Source organism: Gorilla gorilla, chromosome 9 (assembly GCF_029281585.2).
Source record: "Gorilla gorilla gorilla isolate KB3781 chromosome 9, NHGRI_mGorGor1-v2.1_pri, whole genome shotgun sequence".
In the NCBI taxonomy this organism is placed as follows: Eukaryota; Metazoa; Chordata; class Mammalia; order Primates; family Hominidae; genus Gorilla; species Gorilla gorilla.
The window spans coordinates 86,083,344-86,105,039 of record NC_073233.2 but is presented as its reverse complement, the minus strand read 5'-3'; the positions used below and the strand labels follow the sequence as shown (position 1 = coordinate 86,105,039).

General features: G+C 51.9%; 2 protein-coding genes across 9 annotated transcripts in view; one reads left to right on the top strand and one right to left on the bottom strand.

Moving 5' to 3' along the window:
* GAB2 (GRB2 associated binding protein 2) overlaps positions 1 to 11,139 on the top strand; it is a 206,701-nt gene extending 195,562 nt beyond the window's left edge. For all 3 annotated transcript variants that reach the window (XM_031015906.3, XM_055356888.2, XM_019036854.4), the window contains 5 exons: positions 129 to 393; positions 4,249 to 4,339; positions 4,666 to 4,768; positions 5,982 to 6,107; positions 7,008 to 11,139. In XM_031015906.3, coding sequence (XP_030871766.2) covers positions 129 to 393; positions 4,249 to 4,339; positions 4,666 to 4,768; positions 5,982 to 6,107; positions 7,008 to 7,151 — 729 coding nt within the window. In that variant the 3' untranslated portion in view covers positions 7,152 to 11,139. The remainder of the gene's footprint in view (positions 1 to 128; positions 394 to 4,248; positions 4,340 to 4,665; positions 4,769 to 5,981; positions 6,108 to 7,007) is intronic.
* USP35 (ubiquitin specific peptidase 35) overlaps positions 1 to 21,696 on the bottom strand; it is a 46,946-nt gene that overhangs the window by 9,690 nt on the left and 15,560 nt on the right. For 3 of the 6 annotated variants that reach the window (XR_008670018.2, XM_055356883.2, XM_055356885.2), the window contains exons 7-11: positions 20,368 to 20,561; positions 18,703 to 18,796; positions 17,364 to 17,470; positions 15,585 to 16,881; positions 12,565 to 12,775 (exon numbers count right to left, since the gene is read on the bottom strand). Coding sequence is in view for 5 of the 6 variants with exons in the window: in XM_055356883.2 (XP_055212858.1) it covers positions 12,608 to 12,775; positions 15,585 to 16,881; positions 17,364 to 17,470; positions 18,703 to 18,796; positions 20,368 to 20,561 (1,860 nt within the window). In the remaining variant the exon portion in view is untranslated. Of the gene's footprint in view, positions 1 to 11,212; positions 11,458 to 11,726; positions 12,776 to 14,749; positions 14,821 to 15,584; positions 16,882 to 17,363; positions 17,471 to 18,702; positions 18,797 to 20,367; positions 20,562 to 21,696 lie in introns of those variants that run through there. The other 3 variants (XM_019036850.4, XM_055356886.2, XM_055356884.2) reach the window with 3 other exon arrangements.

The window sequence follows — 21,696 nt, the reverse complement described above, 5'->3', positions numbered from 1 at the left end:
CTCCCTTACAGCTTCAAAGTATAGCTAACCCAGTCATGACTTGTCTTGCCTCGTTTACAAAGTCTTACCCCCTTCCTGTTTCTTCTTGCTAGTAACAGCTGTATTTCTTTCACTGTTCCTCTCCCTAGCCAGGGAAAATGATTGTGGGCCGATCGGACAGCACCAATTCTGAAGACAACTATGTGCCCATGAATCCAGGTTCTTCCACCCTGTTGGCCATGGAACGAGCAGGTGATAATTCCCAGAGCGTCTACATCCCAATGAGCCCAGGGGCCCATCACTTTGACTCACTTGGCTACCCATCAACAACCCTTCCTGTGCACCGAGGCCCCAGCAGAGGAAGTGAGATCCAGCCACCCCCTGTCAACCGCAACCTCAAACCTGATCGGAAAGGTAAGTCCATTCTTTTTTTTTTTTTTTTTAATAGGAGTAAATACATTTTAATTATTGCCGTAAGGTTAGTAGGAGAGTAAATTAGACAAATGTATTATATCATGGATAACATTTTACAATAAAAATTGTATTTTAATGAAGGTCAGATCTGCCCTACAAATTAAATTCTAGTTATTCTATTTATTTTTAATTAAAAAGTGTACATTGGGCCAGGCGTGGTGGCTCATGCGTGTAATCCTAGCGCTTTAGGAAGCCAAGACAGGTGGATTGCCTGAGCTCAGGAGTTTGAGACTAGTCCGGGCAACATGGTAAAACACCGTCTCTACTAAAAATTACAAAAAATTAGCCGGGCATGGTGGCGCATGCCTGTAATCCCAGCTACTAGGGAGACTGAGGCACGAGAATCACTTGAACCCAGGAGTCGAGGTTGCAGGGAGCTGAGACCGTGCCACTGCACTCCAACCTGGGTGACACAGTGAGACTACGTCTCAAAAAAAAAAAAAAAGTGTACATTGTATTACATATTGTATACTGAGTTACGGATTCTGCCACCACCAAATGGTCTTTTAAAAATACAAAAACGTGCATTACCCATAGGTGAATTACAATGAATTTCCCAAAAACAATTTGGCAAAAGGCTAAACAATTTCAAATACAATTAAAAAGTCCTAAGTCATAAAGGCACTATTATTTCTTTAAAGATCTTTTTTTTTTTTTTTGCCATTTGTCACCTGTACTTTATTTTATTTTATTTTATTTTTCTTGCAGAGGGGGATTTGGCAGGGTCACAGGACAATAGTGGAGGGAAGGTCAGCAGATAAACAAGTGAACAAAGTTCTCTGGTTTTCCTAGGCAGAGGACCTTGCGGCCTTCCGCAGTGTTTGTATCCCTGGGTACTTGAGATTAGGGAGTGGTGATGACTCTTAAGGAGCATGCTGCCTTCAAGCATCTGGTTAACAAAGCACATCTTGCACCGCCCTTAATCCATTCAACCCTGAGTGGATACAGCACATGTTTCAGAGAGCACAGGGTTGGGGGTAAGGTCACAGATCAACAGGATCCCAAGGCAGAAGAATTCTTCTTAGTACAGAACAAAATGAAGTCTCCCATGTCTACCTCTTTCTACACAGACACGGCAACCATCCAATTTCCCAATCTTTTCCCCACCTTTCTCCCCTTTCTATTCCACAAAATCGCCATTGTCTTCATGGCCCGTTCTCAATGAGCTGTTGGGTACACCTCCCGGACGGGGCGGCTGGCCGGGCAGAGGGGCTCCTCACTTCCCAGTAGGGGCGGCCGGGCAGAAGCGCCCCTCACCTCCCAGACGGGGCGGCTGGCCGGGCAGGGTGCTGACCCCCCCACCTCCCTCCCGGACGGGGCGCTGGCCGGGCGGGGGGCTGACCCCCCCACCTCCCTCCCGGACGGGGCGGCTGGCCGGGCGGGGGGCTGACCCCCCCCACCTCCCTCCCGGACGGGGCGGCTGGCTGGCCGGGCAGAGGGGCTCCTCACTTCCCAGTAGGGGCGGCCGGGCAGAGGCGCCCCTCACTTCCCCGACGGGGTGGCTGGCCGGGCGGGGGGCTGACCCCCCCACCTCCCTCCCGGACGGGGCGGCTGGCTGGGCGGTGGGCTGACCCCCCCACCTCCCTCCCGGACGGGGCGGCTGGCCAGGCAGGGGGCTAACCCCCCCACCTCCCTCCCGGACGGGGTGGCTGGCCGGGCGGGGGGCTGATCCCCCCACCTCCCTCCCGGACGGAGCGGCTGGCCGGGCAGAGGGGCTCCTCACTTTCCAGTAGGGGCGGCCGGGCAGAGGCGCCCCTCACCTCCCAGACAGGGCGGCTGGCCGGGCGGGGGGCTGATCCCCCCACCTCCCTCCCGGACGAGGTGGCTGCCGGGCGGAGACGCTCCTCACTTCCCAGACGGGGTGGCTGCTGGGCGGAGGGGCTCCTCACTTCTCGGGCGGGGCGGCTGCCGGGCGGAGGGGCTGCTCACTTCTCAGACGGGGCGGTTGCCAGGCAGAGGGTCTCCTCACTTCTCAGACGGGGCGGCCGGGCAGAGACGTTCCTCACATCCCGGATGGGGCGGCAGGGCAGAGGTGCTCCCCACGTCTCAGACGATGGGCGGCCGGGCAGAGACGCTCCTCACTTCCCAGATGTGATGGCGGCGGGGAAGAGGCGCTCCTCACTTCCTAGATGGGATGGCGGCCGGGCAGAGACGCTCCTCACTTCCCAGATGTGATGGCGGCCGGGAAGAGGCGCTCCTCACTTCCTAGATGGGATGGCGGCCGGGCAGAGACGCTCCTCGCTTCCCAGACAGGGGGGTGGCCGGGCAGAGGCTGCAATCTCGGCACCTCGGGAGGCCGAGCCTGGCAGATCACTCGCGGTTAGGAGCTGGAGACCAGCCTGGCCGACACAGCAAAACCCCGTCTCCACCAAAAAGATACGAAAACCAGTCAGGCGTGGCGGCGCGCGCCTGCAATCGCAGGCACTCGGCAGGCTGAGGCAGGAGAATCAGGCAGGGAGGTTGCAGTGAGCTGAGATGGCAGCAGTACCGTCCAGCTTCGGCTCGGCATCAGAGGGAGATCGTGGAAAGAGCGGGAGAGGGAGACCGTGGGGAGAGGGAGAGGGAGAGGGAGAGCGGAAAGGTAAGTCCATTCTTTCCCCTGTCGCATCTCTGGACAGTGGCTAGGGACTCTTTCCATTTGCTTAGGGGTCATGTGGATCCTGGACTTGAGAGGTGTGACTTGGGGCAAATCATGTAAAATCTGCGTCTCAGTTTTCTTATCTGTCAAATGCAGATGGTAATTCCTACCTCCCAGGTTTGCTGCAAAGGAGAGCATCTAGGATAGTACTTTGGTACATAGCAGGCGTTCAGTAAAGTCAGCTTTGTGCCCCCTGCATGTAGACCAGGCAAGTTCCTCGTCTGCTACAATCTTACTCTCCTGGCATTGGATCAGTGGCAAGGATTCAAAGGGAGGAGTAGGATAGCTAGGCAGAGATAGCCCCCTGTGGGTCTGGCCAACAGGGAATTCAAATCTTAGCATGTGGAACTGAAGCCCTCAAGTCCTTATGGCATCTACCTTCCTCCACTGTGGCTTGCACTGACCTGGCCAGGAGCAGCAGGGAGTAGTCACAGTGACCATCTACACTTCAAATATGGTCTCTTGGCTGGGCGCCATGGCTCACGCCTGTATGCCTGTAACCCCAACACTTTGGGAGGCTGAGGCGAGTGGATCACCTGAGGTCAGGAGTTCGAGACCAGCCTGGCCAAAATAGTGAAACCCCGTCTCTACTAAAAATATAAAAATTAGCTAAGCATGGTGGCAGGCGCCTATAGTCCCAGCTACTAGGGAGGCTGAGGCAGGAGAACACTTGAACTCAGGAGGCAGAGGTTGCAGTGAGCTGAGATTGCGCCGCTGCACTCCAGCCTGAGCAACAGAGCGAGACCCCATCTTAAAAAATACATATATGTATGTTAATATATAAATAGTATATTTTTATAAATAGTAATATATTAATATATAAATATATTTTTATATATAGTCTCTTATTTTTAAATGAAGTCATAAATTGAGGGAGAAAAATCTGTTGTCAAACCCTGTGTCCCCACTTTTGATTCTGAAAATATAATTACCATAGATACAGCAGAAAGAATATATAATTTGGAATCTGAAGACATGACTTCAAGGCTCATCAATATGGGCAAAGATTATACAAGCTCGCTGAGCGTCAGTTTCCCTGTGTGAAACTGGAATGACTTTGCAGGCCTTTATAAACATGCTCATGTGTTATATATAAGGTGTGTATGTGTAGCATTATTATTACTGGCTGATTACCAGACTTTCTTTTCCTGCTCCAGCAAAGCCAACACCACTTGACCTGAGAAACAACACCGTCATCGATGAACTCCCCTTCAAGTCACCTATCACCAAGTCTTGGTCTAGGGCCAAGTGAGTGCCTATGTGTGGGGGTGGGAGCTTGGAGTCGGGCCATTAGGGAAAATGAGTGATATGATAGCTGGCCTGTGGGCCGGGACAGCTGGATTCTGATGCTAACGCTATCATTAGCTGATCATGTCTCAATGTCTTGTGGCTTGGTTTCCTCAGCTGTAAAAGAGAATAATTATACCTGCCCTATATCAGATCTTAATCTGATGGAGTATGCAGCTCTAATGGCTGAGGTCTGGGTGTGTGAGGGTCAGGGCCCAGCTGGAGGCTTAGAAACATGGCAGCAGCCATGCAGCTTCCCCAGTGTTAACTCTTCCTTCCCACAACAGCCACACCTTCAACTCCAGCTCCTCCCAGTACTGCCGCCCCATCTCCACCCAGAGCATCACCAGCACAGACTCAGGAGACAGCGAAGAGAACTATGTCCCTATGGTGAGTCCTTCGGGCTTCGCTGGAATGACGCCTTTCAAGTCCCCTGGGACCCACCGCTCAGTTCCCCACTTCCCAGCTTAGCTAACTCACCTCAGCCCAGGGACTCCTTGTATTATTCATGATTTAGTCTCCTGCTACAAACCCTTCTTAAGCACCTGTTTATCAAGCAGTAGGAGTTGTCGTCAGATGTAAGGAAGACATGAGACCTGTCCCAATGAAGTCATGGTCTTCAAGAGCAGGGGCCTGCCTCTCATGACAGTGACATGGGTGGCATGATCTGTGCCCTTGGATAGGCAGTGCTGGAGGTATCTCCTCAGTGGTGAGAGGCATACGTGCACATAACTCACTTTGGTGAGGCCATAATAGGGCTATCAACACAGGCAGAGGAGGATATTTCTTCCCTGAGATTTCCATTAAGGGCGTAACTGCCCAGCACCTGGTAGTCACTGCATAGATAGTGAAAGAATGAATTAACCAACCAATAAAGCAGCCAAAAAACAGAACACAGGACTATCACCTTCTCATTAGAATAAGACTTCCAGAAAGTTCTAGAGGAGGTGGTGCTCTGCTAGAGCAGGAGCCTGGATGGACAGGATCCTAGAGCGTGTCATCTGAAGAAATGCGGGCTTTGTGCAGCCTGGAGATGAAGCCACCCTCTTCAGATCTTGGAGGAGCTAGGCGGGGGAGCAAGCTGCTTTGGGGTGACTACCCCACTCTAGGCCACAGGTGGGAGTTTCACAGGGGCTGATTTGGTGCGACAGAAGAAAACTTTCCAGTGCATAAAGGAAATGTGCTCCTTTCTTAAGCGCCAGCAAGCAAAGGCTGGATGTCTCAGGAGAGCCACTGTTGATGAGACTTGGCCTGATGTGCTGTAAAGGAGGCAGTGTGGTACAGGGGTTAGCACAGGTTTGGAAGTCAGAAAACAGACCTGATTCCCATCACTCAACAGCTGTGCAACCACAGGCAAAGTCACTTCTCTGAAAGTAAAGTGAACCACAGTTTCATCTTTGTTTTAAACAGTATCAACAGTAATCATACCTACATTACAGGATTGTCATGAGGATTAAAATGAAAACATGAAAAGTGCTTAGCATGGTGCATGAGTCAGAGTAGGGCTCAGGGAAACAGTGTTCTTACTCCCAGAGGTGTTTTTCTGGGTGGTTGGTTAGTCTGTTTTCTGCACTCACTCACAGTTTTTTCCTCCTCGTGACAGCAAAACCCAGTGTCTGCATCTCCCGTTCCCAGTGGCACGAACAGTCCTGCCCCTAAGAAGAGCACCGGCAGCGTTGATTATCTGGCCCTGGACTTCCAGCCGAGCTCCCCAAGCCCCCACCGCAAGGTGCCTGGAGTAGAGTTGGGGGGCAGTAAGAGTTCTCAGGGTCTCGAAGGCAGAGATCATGGAGGCCAGGGTGCCTTCAACACTGAACAGCAGCACTCAGCCTCCCTCCTGCTCCAGTACCCAGCTTTTATGATGCATCTTTAGTCATAGAGCTTTCATCTAGGTCTAAAGACTCCTATTCCTGCTCTCAGAGCACAGTACCCTTAGTCAGAGAACCTCATCAGTCAGCCCATTCCCCGTGTTGTAGAGATGGGCGAATGAGTGCACAGAGATCTGATTGTCCTAAGGTTACAAAGTGAATCAGCAACAGATCCAGGAATGAGGATACTGCCTCCTGGTCCTGGGCTCTCGAGTGGGTCCCAGAGCCCTGCTGTCGATACATCAGCCTTCAGAAGGGACTTCAGGCCTGGGAAAGCCTCCCCAGGAGGTATCCTTAGCTAAGCAGTCTAGACAGAAGGGTGCAGAGCTGTGCCTCAGCATGGTTCCCCTTCACAGGGTGGCAGTGAGCACAGCACGTAAAGTCCTGTGGCTGATGCTTGTTTGCACCTAGCAAATTCCTTCCCCTGGATGAGCGACCTGACAGAGATGGGTGGAGGCAGAGATGAAGGCCTGGACCCATCCACCAGGGCCAAGGAAGGGCCTGGGTCCTCCCAGAAGCCGGGAAGTAAGAAGGGCTGGCAGGTGCTGCTACATCCTGCAGGAGGGATGATGAGTTTGGAGTCTGAGCTTTAAAGCCCACATTCAGAAAGAGAAGCCAGGCTCCTGAGGCTGGTCAGTGGCAGGCAGAGGCCATGCTCTTCTCCCCTTCAGACAGCTCAGGAAGATCCCACGCCCACCTTCTTCCTCCCCACCTAACTGGTAACTCACAGCTACTCCCTCTTTCCCACTCTGTCCCCTCAGCCATCTACTTCATCTGTCACTTCTGATGAGAAGGTGGACTATGTTCAGGTGGACAAGGAGAAGACCCAGGCCCTGCAGAACACCATGCAGGAGTGGACAGACGTGCGGCAGTCCTCGGAGCCTTCCAAGGGTGCCAAGCTGTGATGAGAGGGCCACCGCAGAGCCCAGGAGGCAGCGTCTCCAGAGCTGGCCCTTCCCATCTCCCCTCTCCCCTCTCCCGTTGTTCCTCCCATCCACCTCCTCTCTACTCTGCCAGTCTCAGCCTTCAAAGCACTTGACATCAGGGACCCTGAACCCTTCCCCTGGGAAGTGAGGGCCTGATCAAGGCACCTCCTCTGCCCACTCAGGGCCCAGCTGTGATTTTTATCAGTAATGGCCATGCCTCCACCCACCTTAGTTAGGAGCTACTTCCAAAAAGCATCCTTCAGCCTCTTCCTGTCCTTTAGACCTGACTCTCTACCAGATGTTTGGAGGGAAGGGCTGGGGCTCTGAGCCAGATTCCACACCTCACGTTCAGTCACAGCCCTCAACTGTCTTCCCTCCGGCCACTGGGCTACCTCTCCTTCAGTCCCAGAAGACAAGTCTCACCGACCCAGGGAGTCAAGGACCAGCAGACCAAAGTGGATAATGGACTTTTTCATTCCTGTTTTTCTTGGCAGGAGAGAAGCAAGGCCACTAAAAGAGGAGATGGTGGAGAAGGAGGCTCAGCAGTGGTCTTGAGGGGTAAAGGACTTAGATGCCCAGATGAAGAGGGAAAGCTGACATCTGCAGGGAACCCACTTTCAGGCTGAGGCCATGGCAGGACAGCTGCTGTGGGGTGCAGAGGCAGAAGATGAAGGACAAAAGGAAGGGAAAACTGATGGCCAACCTAGAGCAGCAAGGAGCAGGGCTTGGAGCTCGGGTGGTGGAGATGACAAGGACACTGTGGGGTCTGGGTCCCCAGAACTCTGGAGCTACAGGCCACTCTAGGCCCAAGGGCTAGTCCTCTTCCCCCGTCCCCTCAGAGGCCCCCGCCAGTCCCACCTTGAAAGCAGCATACAGGGGAAGGCTTGGATCAAGCTGGGCGACCAAGCACATGGGGCAGGAACACATGGTAAAGGGGTGGGGAATATGGGAGGGAGTGTGGTGTGGATGGGGGTGATTCAGGGACTGAGGGGAACCCTGGGACAGGCACAGGCTGGGCAGAGGCACAGGGCAGTGCAGGGGACTCTGCAGTGGGGTGGGGAAGTGAGTTTCTTTGCAGTGTGCAGTGCAGTGGAAGTCGGGCACAGAGGTAGCAGACAGATGTGAAGCAGTGGTGAAGGCCATGTAGCAAGTGGGGAAATACATCCAAAGGGCCTGGGAGTGGGGGAGTGCCCAACGCAATCCTTGGGGGGTGCAGGGTGGAGCAGAAAGTGAAGGAGGGACACGTACAAGAGTGGTGTGCATGGTGGTGTGACATGAGGACCGTTCCTAGGTTGGGACAGTGGGTCAGGCAGGACAAGGAGAAAGGGCAGAATGATGCCTAGAGGACCACATCAGGCATGGCTGACAGCTTGTGCCCATGGGCTGTGGCATATGTCAGATCGCAGGGTAGGAACGAGTCTGGCCTGGTGCCGGCCCAGTGTTTCCTCAGCTCATCTGCCCTCTGTTGCTCCCTAGCATTCCAGGAGCCATCTTGGACTCTCCTCCCCAGGTTTGAAAGGCCATAGCAGGGACGGGGTGTAGGGCATCACCCAAGGTTCCTTCTCTTAAGCCAAGGGTGGGGGATCTGAATTTTTTTATGTTGACTGTTCTTGACTAAATTTTCAAGAGTTTCAGAAGCAACAGGACAGACCAGACGTTTCATTCTACCCTGGGGTGAACAGAACTTCTTCTTCCCAAACAATGACTTCCTGCCATGTTTGATGGGGACAGCTACCACTGTCCTCTGCCCCCATTCCCGTTTCAGCTCCCATGAGCATGCATAGTTCACCAGACCAATGGCGTAGCCATTCTCTAAGTCCCATCCTGGAAGAAGTTATTTCTTCAAGAGCTGCACCTCTCCTCCTAGCATTAGTTTAGATCAACTCAAGGAGTATTTATTAATGGCTGCTGTGTCCAGTTTCTGGGGTTAAGCACTAAGGACACAAGAATCAATCAGACCTTCTCCCTGAACTTAAGATAGCCACAGTCAGAAAAAGGACAAGGACATGAGACAGTGGTGATGGCCATCAGACAGAGACTTCAAATGCTGATGGAGGGCAGAGGAAGTACTTAGGGAGGTTGGTGTCAGAGGCAGGAGTGGGGTCACGATCAGGGAAGGTGGATTCTAGGAAAAGGGAGTGCCTGAGGTAGGCCTTAGAAGGGGATGAGTCAGATTTTTATAGATGAGGAGGGCAGGGCTTGGGTCCAGTGGAGGAAGAAGGAAAGAGAGGCTTGGAAAGCCTTGTGTCTTGGGAACAAAAGGCCTTTGAGCATATGGGTCCAGCCACTCAGAAGTGCAGGGGCCATGCCTTGGTGTTCCAATGAATGAATGGAAGCAGTGGTGGTAGCTACACTGGGCAGTTGGCAGGGTGCTGGTTCACTCTGCCCAGCCCTGAATGTGTGCCTTGAAGGCCCTCTACAAGGGGCCCCATACAACAGAGCTTTTAACTGGTGCCTTCCCTGTACCCGCAGCAGCCACAAGTGGGCCCAGACTATTGCAGCCTCCCATAAACATGTGAGCATGTTCTGAGTGTGCCATGATCCATGATGTGAGTGGACCTGGCTGGAATCTTCGGAGAGCGACTGAGGTGTTCAAATCGAATCTCCCAGGAGGCTTCCTTCCAGCCCCCGATTCTGGTAACTGCCAAAATCCCTCGGGTGCAAGTGTTGGGGTAGAAATGGAAGGATGAGAGGTGAAATTGACCTTTTGAAAGCAAAGCTCTGGCTCACAGGCCTCAAACTACCAGCCGTATCTAGCATATCCCCACCCTCCACCCACTACCACCTCCAACAAAGGAGTCAACTAAGTTGAAAAAACTGGTCCTTTGGCCTATCCAGGGGTCAAAGTCCACCTCTCCTGGAGGCCTGGAGAGGACTGAGCCCACAGAAAGGGGATACCTTCCCACCCAGCACTGCTTCACACAGGCCCCCTGCCTGTGGCTCTCCAAGGAGCCTTCGTCACCCACTTCCAACTCCACTTCTGCAAGGTTAAGTCAAGTGAGAACGATGAGAAATAGGGAGATGGTGTCTCCTTAGGTCCTTGATCTGCCTGTCTGTGGAATGGGAGGTTGGATTAGCTGTGCTGAGGTCCCATCCACAGCTGGTGCTCAGCTGCTTGAGGGGGAGACTCCCTCCTCTGTAACTAACTTCTTTCTGGGGGATCTAGATGGCCAGGGGTGGGCAGTACCTATCCCCAGTCCCTTCCTAGCTTGACTTTGTTAACTTCTACATTGGAAACCACTAAAGTATGCCCCATTCCTATGACAAAAGCACAACCATTCTGAAGTTACTGGAGCATGGGCTCAGCTCATCCTCCCTCTGGCCCCTTCTGCCATGGGGACATCTCAGCCCAGCACCCCTATCCCATTTCCAGAGCTCTTCCTTCCCCATCTGGGCCTTCATAAAATGCAGGGGGAAGCCAGACTGGCCTCAGGAGCTCTAAAGCCCTTCTGTGGGGGGGGGGGGGGGGGTCGTCTTTTTGGGACTAGCCCTGCTCTCTTTCTGGGACTAGCCCTGCTCTTTAGGACCTGGGCCCACAACGGGCTACCTGCTGAGGGGGTCCCCAAGAGATCCAGGCTGTCGTGTGATTTCTGGTGGCATGTGTTGTGTATTTGTTGGCTACTTGTGTCTTGAAATCTAGAATTATTTCACGCAGAATTGTCATTATTTGTCAGGAAGAGAAAATGGGCTAGTGGAAGCCCAGTCTTGAGTTCTTGTCTTGTTACCATTTAAAATTGACATTTAATTTTCAAATCACTGTTGGTGCCTAATCACTTAAGTTATTAATTTATTCTGTTGTATTCTTTTTTTTTAATTGTAACATATTTAATCCTGTGGGTGGGGCAGGAGTGTGTTCAAGTGGGTCATGTTTTTGCTGTGGTGACACATGGTACAGGCCTGGAGCTTGCAGGTCCCTTTCTACTGTGGTGTTGGAGCGGACAATAAAGTCCACTAGAAATGCACCCCAGAACCAGCTGCCGTGTCCATCTTGTCTTGAGGAGCTTGGTGGTGGAATCCGTTCTCACTCCAGTCTGTTCCAATTTTTGCTTTATTTGGAAATAATTGGATATTTATTTTTCTTGGCTGTGAATAAGAACAAATGCCCTCTACCTCAGAGTCTGTTGTAAAGTGGAAATCATACTAGCATTTACCCATCCATCTTTCTTAGGCGTCTAGAGATGGGTTCTGGGCGTGTCTGTTGCTTTCACAGGTCACTTAGATGTGACATCTTGAGGGTCTGTGACATTGGCCCCAAATTCCACACCTCCATCACAGCAGGCAGCCCCTGGGGAAGGAGGTAGGTACAGGCTTGAGAGCTGCCTCCCAGGTGCATCCTCTCCACGGGCAGCATCACCCAGCCCTCAGTAAGGTAAGTCAGTTAGTCAGTCCACACCTTTACTTACACCACACTTCAGTAGAGGGCTCTTGGCTCCCTGTGGCATCTCACATGTCACTGTGGGGCAGGCTGAGTCCTGGCCTCCCCAGACCCCGTGAGAAAAACCCAGTGGCCATCACAGCCCCGAGTCCAAGGAAGAACCATCTCTTGGAACCATCTCTTGCTAGGCTTTGGAGAACCTACTTTTATTTATTTAAGAACATGGGTGTCTTCTCTTCGGTTAGAAGGGGCTACAGCAGTGTCAGGGCACTTCACCCAACCTGCAGGTGGCTGCTGTCACAGCTACCAAGGCCAACTGCTCCGAGGAGCCCACGGGCTTCCTAAGAGCCCACACTTCACAAGGAACATGAACACCTTTGCAGTAAAATCAGGACTCTAACCACAAGGGGGATGCAAGTGGTGGCTTCTCAGGCACTGAGGCAGGCTGGGGTGGAGGGGCTGTGGGGGCAAAGGCCTCCTGCTGTGAGGAGCTAGCCCCCCACCACCACCATGCAGTGGTGCTTGGTAAGGGGGCAGGTCTTGGTCTCTGTTCTTCTCAGAAAGGTACAGACAGTGCAGGTACCCACCCCCATATGAGAAACAAGAGGAGACACTGCCCCCCCCCTTTGTGCAAGGCTTGGATCCTGCTGTGCTTTATACCGTACAGCAGTCGGAAGGAAAATAGTACTTAGTACTTGATGTCAAAACATTAGAGCTGAGGTCTAGCCCTGTTTCCTGAACATCATCAGATCTTCCAGCATGGGGAGGCTGCTAGGGAAGGAGGGGGAGGCAAAGACCCGTGTGTGCCCATCTTAGCTGCTTCAAGTTAACCAGGACACTTGGGTGTAAAGTTTTAATGGGACTGATCCCCAATGAAAGTGAAAGGGACTTAGGTCTCACTTCCATATCTGAGAGAATCTCTGTGTACCCTTCATCAGGCGGAGGACTAAGGTGCCATGAGCTGTACCATCCTTCCTCTTGGTAGGGCCTGCCTCCACAGCTTCCCTCAGGCCCTACCTGGCTCCTGGAGGGAAGGGGTCAGGTTGGCAGCAGGTTCACATTAGAAGACCAGTCTGTGGAAGTCACCGCCATTGCCACCGGCAGGATTGCAGCCCCCTGGAGAGCCTTCATCCTCATCCTTGTCTTCATCAAAGCCCCTCCCCCAGTGCGGAGATGTGGGGAGTGCAGAGATGTAGGCTGCCCTGCTCCGGGCCTCCTTCTCCTGCTCCTGGAAACACAGATGAGAGGAAACTTTTAGAATTCACACCCTGAAGCCAGAGTCTACCCAGCACAACGACACCTTCAAAAGACCCCCCTCCTCTCAATAAAAACTCTAGTCCCTGAGCCAGCTGATACTAGGGTGTGACTAGCTGACAAGGGCCTAATGTGGTACCGAGAGGTCTGGCGACTTCGAGGGTCATATCACACCACACGGGAACCTGTCCGCAGGCTTCATGATCACGAGGAATGGGCTCTGCATATGAGAAAGCCCATCCTCCTGCTGCCAGGACGTCAGCCTCATGGCGATCCTTACCCGCCACCCTGCCTCCATCTGGACAGCATGGCAGAAGCTGTCCCTGAGAGCCTGACTCAGCCTCGGGCCCCTCCCTGGGCTACTGCTGGTAACACAGCGCATAGGCTGTGTCCTTGGGGAAGAAGGAGTTGATGTTGGTGACACCTGGTCTGGTGTCCCCACACCAGTTGCTGTATTCCCCCGCACAAAACACAAACTCCAGGCACTGGCACCCATCCCACTGGTCAAAGCCCATGCTGTTCCAGCTGCTCAGTATGCCAGTGCCACCCTTGACTCTAGGGAGTCACACAGGAGGCTCACGTGGGTAGTAGGACCCCCCCCCCCACCACACACACACCCGAAGCATCCTCTTCCCCCTCAGACTCAACTGGTCCCTGTACTCCTCCTTCAGCACACTTATTAACTGCATTAATGGGGTTTTCTAGATGGTATAGAATCATGTCATTATCTCATCCCAGGAGCTTCTTAAGCTGTTAAGCAACTTCAGCAACTCTCAAGATGATTGATAGATACAAAAACCAATGTGCAAAAATTGCTAGCATTCCTATACACCAACAAGAAGCAGGGAGCCAAATCATGAACAAACTCCCATTCACAACTGCTACAAACGGAATAAAATACCTAGGAATACAGCTAACAAGGGAAGTGAAGGAGAGGATACAAATGGAAAAACATTCCATGCTCACAGATAGGAAGACTCAATAGCATGAAAATGGCCATACTGCCCAATGTAATTAACAGATTCAATGCTATTCCCATTAAACTACCATTCACAGAATTAGAAAAAACTATTTTAAAATTCATACGGAGCCAAAAAGCCCATATAGCCAAGACCATCCTAAGCAAAAAGAACAAAACTGGAGGCCTAATGCCTACCTGACTTCAAACTATGCTGTTTTGCTTACTGTAGCCTTGTAGTATAGTAACTGGTATAAAAACAGACACATAGACCAATGGAAGAGAATAGAGAACTCACTCAGAAATAAGACTCCACACCTACAACCATCTTCAACAAACCTGACAAAAACAAGCAATGGGTAAAAGATTCCCTATTTAATAAATGTTGCTGGAAGAACTGACTAGCCATAGGCAGAATGTTGACATTCGACCCCCTCCTTATACCTTATACAAAAAATTCACTCAAGGCGGATTAAAGACTTAAATGTAAAACCCAAAGGTATTAAACCCCTAGAAGAAAATCTAGGAAATACCATTCAGGACATAGGCACAGGCGAAGATTTAATGATGGAAACATCAAAAGCAACTGCAACAAAAGCAAACAATGACAAATGGGATCCAATTAAACTAAAGAGCTTATGCAGAGTACAAGAAACTATCAATCATCAGAGTAGACACAACCTACAGAATGAAAAAAAATTCTTGCAAACTACCCATCTGACCTAAGTCCGATATCCAGAGTCTACAAGGAACTTAAATGTCCAAGAAAAAAACAAACCCATTAAAAAGTGGGCAAAGGACATGAACAGACACTTCTCAAAAGACATTCATTCATGTGGCCAACAAACGTATGAAAGAAAAATTCAACATCACTGACCATTAGAGAAATCAAAACCACAATGAGATACCATCTCACACAAGCCAGAATGGTGATTATTAAAAAGTCAGGAAACAACAGATACTGGTGAGGTTGCAGAGAAATAGGAATACCTTTACACTGTTGGTGGGAGTGTAAATTAATTCAACCATCATGGAAGACAGTGTGGCAATTCCTCAAAGACCTAGAGGCAGAAATACCATTTGACCCAGCAATCCCATTACTGGCTATACACCCAAAGGAATATAAGTCATTCTATTATAAAGATACATGCACATGTATGTTCATTGCAGCACATTTCACAATAGCAAAGACATGGAATCAACCCAAATGCCCATCAATGATAGACTGGATAAAGAAAATGTGGCACATATACACCACAGAATACTATGCATCCATAAAAAGGAACGAGATCATGTCCTTTGCAGGGACATGGACGGAGCTGGAAGCCGTTATCCTCAGCAAATTAACGCAGGAACAGAAAACCAAATACCACATGCTCTTACTCATAAGTGGGAGCTGAACAATGAGAATACATGGACACCTGGTGGGGGTGGGAGGGGACCAACACCCACTAGGGCCTGTTGGGGGGTGGCGGGGAGGGAGAGCTTCAGGAAGAATAGCTAACAGATACAGGGTTTAATACTTAGGTGATGGGTTGATCTGTGCAGCAAACCACCATGGCACACGTTTAAGTAACAAATCTGCACATTCTACACATGTACCCTGGAACTTAAAAAATAAACTGCGTCGTTCATTACTCAGTGTCTGTTACTTTGAAGTAAGGGGTTAGGTCTGTCTGGGCCACCAGTATATACCCAGCACTGAGCAACAGATGAATGGGATTTACAAAAAAGACTTAGAGGGGAAATGACTCATCTAAGCCAGTAGTGGGACTGGACTCCCTCCACCAGGAGATCAGATCAAAGGCCCCACGGCTCAGCTCACCTGTAGATAAAGGATATTGTCTTTGGAAATGGCTTCCATCAAGTCCTTGTGCAGGGTGGGCTCTGTCCGGACTCTTGAAGAGCCCGACTCAGCCTCGGGCCCCTCCCTGGGCCGCTGCCGGTAAAACAGCACATAGGCTGTGTCCTTGGGGAAGAAGGAGGTGACGTTGCTGACAGATTCGAAGGAAGAGAAGGACACCCGAGTGTCATTGAACAGGTACCACTGGTTCTCGGGCTCTGGCCTATCGGCAGTTCCCAGAGAAGGGGCAGGGCGGGCAGCACCCTCACGGGCATAGCAGTAGTAGTGACCACTCTCCGAAGACACTCCAGAGTGCACCACCACACTGCAGAGGTCATAGGCCTGGCCACGGCCACCAGCCAGTGGCAGGCGGAGCAGCAGGGGGATGGAGACGTCATCCAGGATCTTGCGGCGCCGCATGGTGCGCAGGTCAAAGGAGAAGCGCAGCAGTGTGAGGATGAGGTAGCGCGGCCCTTGGCTCAGCTCCACCACCTTCTCAGCATCCTGCAGGGAGGCACACGACTCGCAGTAGTAGCGGTTTTCTGCTGTCAGTTTCTCGGGGGACAGGAAGTAGTTAACCAGGTCCAGGACGGAGCGGGAGCCCTCAGAGCCACATGTCTGCTCCCCGGAGGGGATGGCAGCATCCGGGTGGGTCCCCGCTCCCAGGCTGTCTTCTTCCTTTTCCTGCTCAGCCTCCTTTTCTGTCTCCTTCTCCACCTTCTCTTCTTCCTCTTCCACCTCCTCCTCTTTCTCCCTCTCTTCTTCCCCTCTGGTGCTTTCCTCCTCCTCCCCCACTTCTTCCTTCTCCTTTCTCTCCTCCTTCCCTTCTTCCTCCCTCTCTACCCTTTCCTCCTGACTGCTCTGCCCACCAGCTTCCTTGGAGTCCAGGCCTTCGATGTACAGGCTGGTGGGGGGGGTGTCCTCTGTGATGCAGTGTTTCCTTTGCCTCCGAGGACCCACCCTGCCTGGCCCCTGTGCACTGGTTGGTGGGGGCAACTCCCGGGCTGGGATGTCTTCTGTGGGGCGCATCACAGAGCCCAGGCGGCGGCGGCGACAGCGCTCAGGAGGAGGAAAGGCGAGAGAGAGGTCCGTGAAGGCCTCCTCCCGGGAGGAGACGTTGAGGCAGCAGAGACAGCAGATCCGAGTCACTATCTTGCCTCCAAACATTTTTTCCACAGAGGTTGAACTTGGGGCCGGGGGCTCCTCGGGTGGAGAGGGCGAGCTGGACTGCTTGAGTTTCTGGCAGATCCTTGTGCCCGTTTTCTCCTCTTCGTGCAGCCTGGGGCAGAGAGCACAGAGTCACTACATGTACATGTGGGTCCCCTTCCGGGGCACTCAGCTTATCCATGCCCATTTACCTTCCCCAACAGCCACACGTTGAGATGCGCACACACACACGCACACACCAAACACCTACACATCCACGTACATGCTCACAACAGCACACTTGCTACATTCACCCACACGCCCTACATAAAGACTTGCTGGAGCTATGTAATGTGCTCCCATGGCAGTGACAAAGATGCACGGCCTGGTGTGCAGACGTACACAATGACCTCCCAGAGATCACTTCCACTCAGCATCTACCAACTCTCCCTCACACTCAGTCCCTGCCCTTCCAGCACACCCCTTCTCCAAGCCCTCCACATGTTGGAGGCAGCACACTTATTCCCTGGAAGCTGCAACACAGCTCAGAGGTACTGGGCTTGCCCCCAAGGACCCTCTAGACCTGGAGTCTTCGCGTAGCCCTGGCCCCCTTACCGATCCAGCAGGTACTTCAGATACTCCGAGCAGTCCTGCTGGGTGCCAGGGCTGAACCAGGGCGTCCAGGATGCGGAGAGGAAGTTCTCTGGGGAAATGGCAGGCCGCTAGGACAAGGCAGGCGAAAGGCATGGTCAGGAGCAGGAGGCCACTCACCAGACAGCTCTGCACAGGTTAGGCCTGAGGGTCTACCTCATACCCTCGGCCTCAAACTTCCTGGCCTCCTCCATGAGGTCCTCCCCGCTTTCTATTGTCCCTGACCCATCCCAGCCCACATGTCCACGCCTCTGAGCAGGGCTGAGCAGGGCATTGGGCTCAGAGAAATGAACGAGCCTCTAGGAATCTTCTCTTCCTGGCACACCTCAAACATTCTCTCCCTGCCTCCACTCACTGCCATTCTCTCCCGTCAAGATGAGTCCCAGATACAGCGCTGCCTCTTCCATGTCATCTTCCCAACCCTACCTCACTGAGCTTTCCCTTCCCTCCATGAGCCAGGGAGGGATTACTCATCTCTGTGCCCCCACACAGAGCTTTGCATAATCCCTGGCCAAGGGCTTTAGGCTCCATGAGGGCAGAGATGGTGTTTGTTCTGTTCACCTCTGTACCCTCAACAGCTCTCAGGCTGCCTGGCCATGTGGGTACTCAAAAATAACAGCAGAATGAAGCAACATGCTGTGGTGTGACTGTGTCCTCCAAAAAGCATGTGTTGGAAACATAATCCCCAGTGCAGCAGTGTTAAGAGATGGGACCTTCAAGAGAGGATGAGGTCCTGAGCACTCTGCCCTCAGGAATGTATTAATTCCTTATCACAGGCCGTTTGCTTTCCCCAGCAGCCACAAATGGAGACAGGAGCAGGTTCCTGATAAAAGGATGAGTTCACCCCGCTTTCCCTTCTCTCATGCATGCTCTCACACCCTGTGATGCCTTCTACCCACATTATAATGCATCAAGAAGGCCGTCACCAGACACAGCCCCTCGATCTTGGGCCTCCCAGCTTCCAAAACTGAGAAATAAATTTCTTCATAAATCACCAAGCCTCGAGTATTTGGTTTTAGCAGCATAAAATGGACTATGGCAACACCATAATGTGATGGACGGATTGAATTGCCAAAGGGAAAGATTGGGCAGCACAACATGGAACAGGGCTCAAGGGGGCCCACCTTCTCCTGCCCCAGCAGAGCACTAAATCAGCTCTGTATGCCAGCCCGGCCAGGGGCTCAGCAACTGACATGGGAGATGACAGCCAGATGCAGGCAGGTCCTGGGGAAGGGAAAGGTGTCCATGTCGGGGCCTGACCAGAGCTGCCTCTCCACCCCCCTCTGACTGCCCCTATACTCACCTGGCTATGTTCTAGGAAGCCAAAGAGCCACTGCAGCTTGGTCATCAGGGGCTGTGAGTTGTTCTCAGTCAAGCGGAGCACACAATGTCTGAAGCTTCAAAACAAAGCAGGGGCGCCCAGGGTAAGCCATGGGCCCCCAAGGAGTCTCTAGTCACCCGTGTCACAGGCAGCCCAGAGCCTCTAGGCCAAAGGCAGAACAGACATTTCTGCCCCAAAACGGAGCCAGAAGCCAGGGGCTGGGGAGGAGGAGCAGGTGAACAACTCAGCCTGGGGTATCTGAGGTCAGGAACACAACAACAGACATGTTTTAGACAATGAAGGGTACAAAGGTGACCCTTGTAGCCCCTTCCAGCTCTGAGACCTAACTTCAGGACTTAAAGATTCAAATATCCTAAGGTCCTGTGGTCCCAAGATTCTAGGGTTAGGACATGTCACAGGATCCATGCCAATAACATCCCAGCTGCAGCAGCCCCTCGCACACCCTTATTAGCTGCTTCCCTGGGGAAAGGCATTCATCCACCTCCAGAGCAGCAGGCTCTGCTCTGACCTGGGCCCTCCAATCGACTCCTGCAGCCCCTGTCAGGGCCCTGGCCCCTGCCCCTAGAGCAATCTCAAGCTGTTCCCCTGCCTTCCAATGAGGGAGGCAGAGGTCAATGTGAGGAATACGCTAAACGAAGAGGACCCTTTAGGGATGGGTAGACTGGCTCCTAGTGGGAAGGGTCTGATCCTATAGGAGATAGCTCCCCTCCCTACACGAACATTCTCTGGAGCAAGCCAATTCCCAGGCCCCAGCTTATCTCCTGTTCTCACAAGCAGCTCTGTGCGGATTGGCCATGCACTCTCTAAACTCAGCCCACTGCACGGAAGAGCCCTATGCAAAGTGTGGGCCACTTGGCCGGTCTCAGAACAAGGTAAGTTCAGAAGCTGAGTGAGCACTTAGAAACATACACAGCATTCTAACATCACAACCACCATACAAGCACGTGACCATTTTTCTAGTAAGTCGTTTTGTTATATTTTACAAAAGTAATATTCTGCAGCAGACTGGAAATTAGAAAAGAAAAACAAAACTAGTCCTTCACTAGGCGTTTTGAGAAGAACGTGCACCAGCAGCACCTTAGAAAGACTTGGAGATCAGCTCCAATCTCCTCCCACTGAACCTGACGCTCAGAGAAAAGAAACTGACTTGAAGACATACGATAAGCCAGAATCAAAGCTTATTTTCACTGAATCAAAGCTGAAACTTTGATCTTTTAAGTAAGCCATAAGATAGATAGGTGGCCATAGACTATAAAGATTGTGTTTGTTTCATTTTAAAAGAGAGAGATGTCTAATACCAGGATGGGTGGGAGTTCTACTCTGGAAGACAAAATCCACCCCCACAGACTCTAGAAGAAAAGTCAGTGATGTCAGCCAACCCAGAGCAGACCCCACTTCCCAGTGCTGCCCAGCCCCTCAAGCCCCTTCTCGAGTTCCCATCCAGTCCTGACCTGCCTTGGCAATGGCCTGAGGCTCTCTGTCCCCACAGACCTCAGGGAATCATGCTGGCAATGCACAGCAAGGCCCACCCTCTCCAACCCCCACCCCCGACACCTTTCCACCTGTCATCAGGGAGCCCAGAGGAGAGAAGCAAGGGCAGACAGGGAGTTCCAAAGCAGCACCTACTCAGACGCCATGAATAAGGCCTGAAGGATGCTGTTGACATAGCATGTGTTGCCCAGGTTGATGAGACCAATCTTGCCCGTGTCTGACTTGGCCATGAGCCGGGGATAGAAACCCGCCAGCTCGCTCTTCTGCGAAGTCCAGGCATCCTGCCCCAGCAGCTGCTTGATGCGGTCCTCATTGGGAACATGGAGGTCCTGAGGAGGGAATAAGCAGGCAGGCAGGATGGTGGGCACCAGGGTCAGCTCAAAAAAATACCACCTCTTCTGGGAGGCCTTCTCAGATACAGCCAACCCCAAGGCCTCCCAGGCACACCCCCCCACAGATGTTCTGGGGTGTGTGTGAATAGTCCCCTGCTTCCAAACCCCTTCAGTTGACATATGGGCTGCCTCCATGGTCTTTCAGGTCATGACTGCCTTAAGGTGGCATAATTCCCATTTTATAGATTAAAAAAAAAATGAAGATTCAGACAGAGAAAATAATTGTCCAGGGTCGCTGTCAGTAACTGAAGAATATGCATGTTCTATAAAAGAGCTCAGGCAATGACAACCCTGGCCCACAGGCCAAATCCAGTAATGTCAGGATGTCAGTGCCAGCCCCAACTCTGGTCCATACTAGCTGTCTGGCGGTGGTGAGGCTCTCTGATTCAGTTTCCTCATCTGTCAGGTGATGATACTCCTACCTTGTGTCAGTTTGGCATCCTACGTTTTCATGGTGTGGGCACACAATGATGTGCCCATGTCCACCTTTTACTTTTAGATTTGCAGAATCAGCTTTCAAGAAGAGAGAGTCACCTCCCCAAAACTCGACCCTACAGTCAGGACAGTGGGTGAATCCCTGGGGTCTGAGGTATGGGTCTTGGTCCTTGGCATGCTTCCCACTCATTATCTGTGTCACATCAAACAGCGGCACCTAAGAATACCACCGAGCACTAGTTCTAATGATGCTAGAGGTATCTTCCAAAGAACAACATCTAAGCACCACATCCTGCTACTTAGAGTTCAGCAACATTCCTAACAGTTCCTCTAGCCCTGTTCTTATTTCCAGATCCTGGTCACAATGCCTTAGATTCGTCCAGGGCTCCACAGAGCTTCAAAACAGCTCAGCATCCAAAGCCCTCGTCTCCCCAGTGCACATCCTGTGGCTCCCACAGAAGGTCTTGCTCACCCAGTGGGGTTTAACACTTTTGCTCATTCACCTCCCAGGATCATTTATCGGATAATTTATCAGAGCAGTCAGTCACTTCTCACAGATGATTTAAAAACACACACACATAACCAAGGAGATGCCAGCAGGAAGACAGATAAGATACAGGCTCAGTATCTTCTTCGT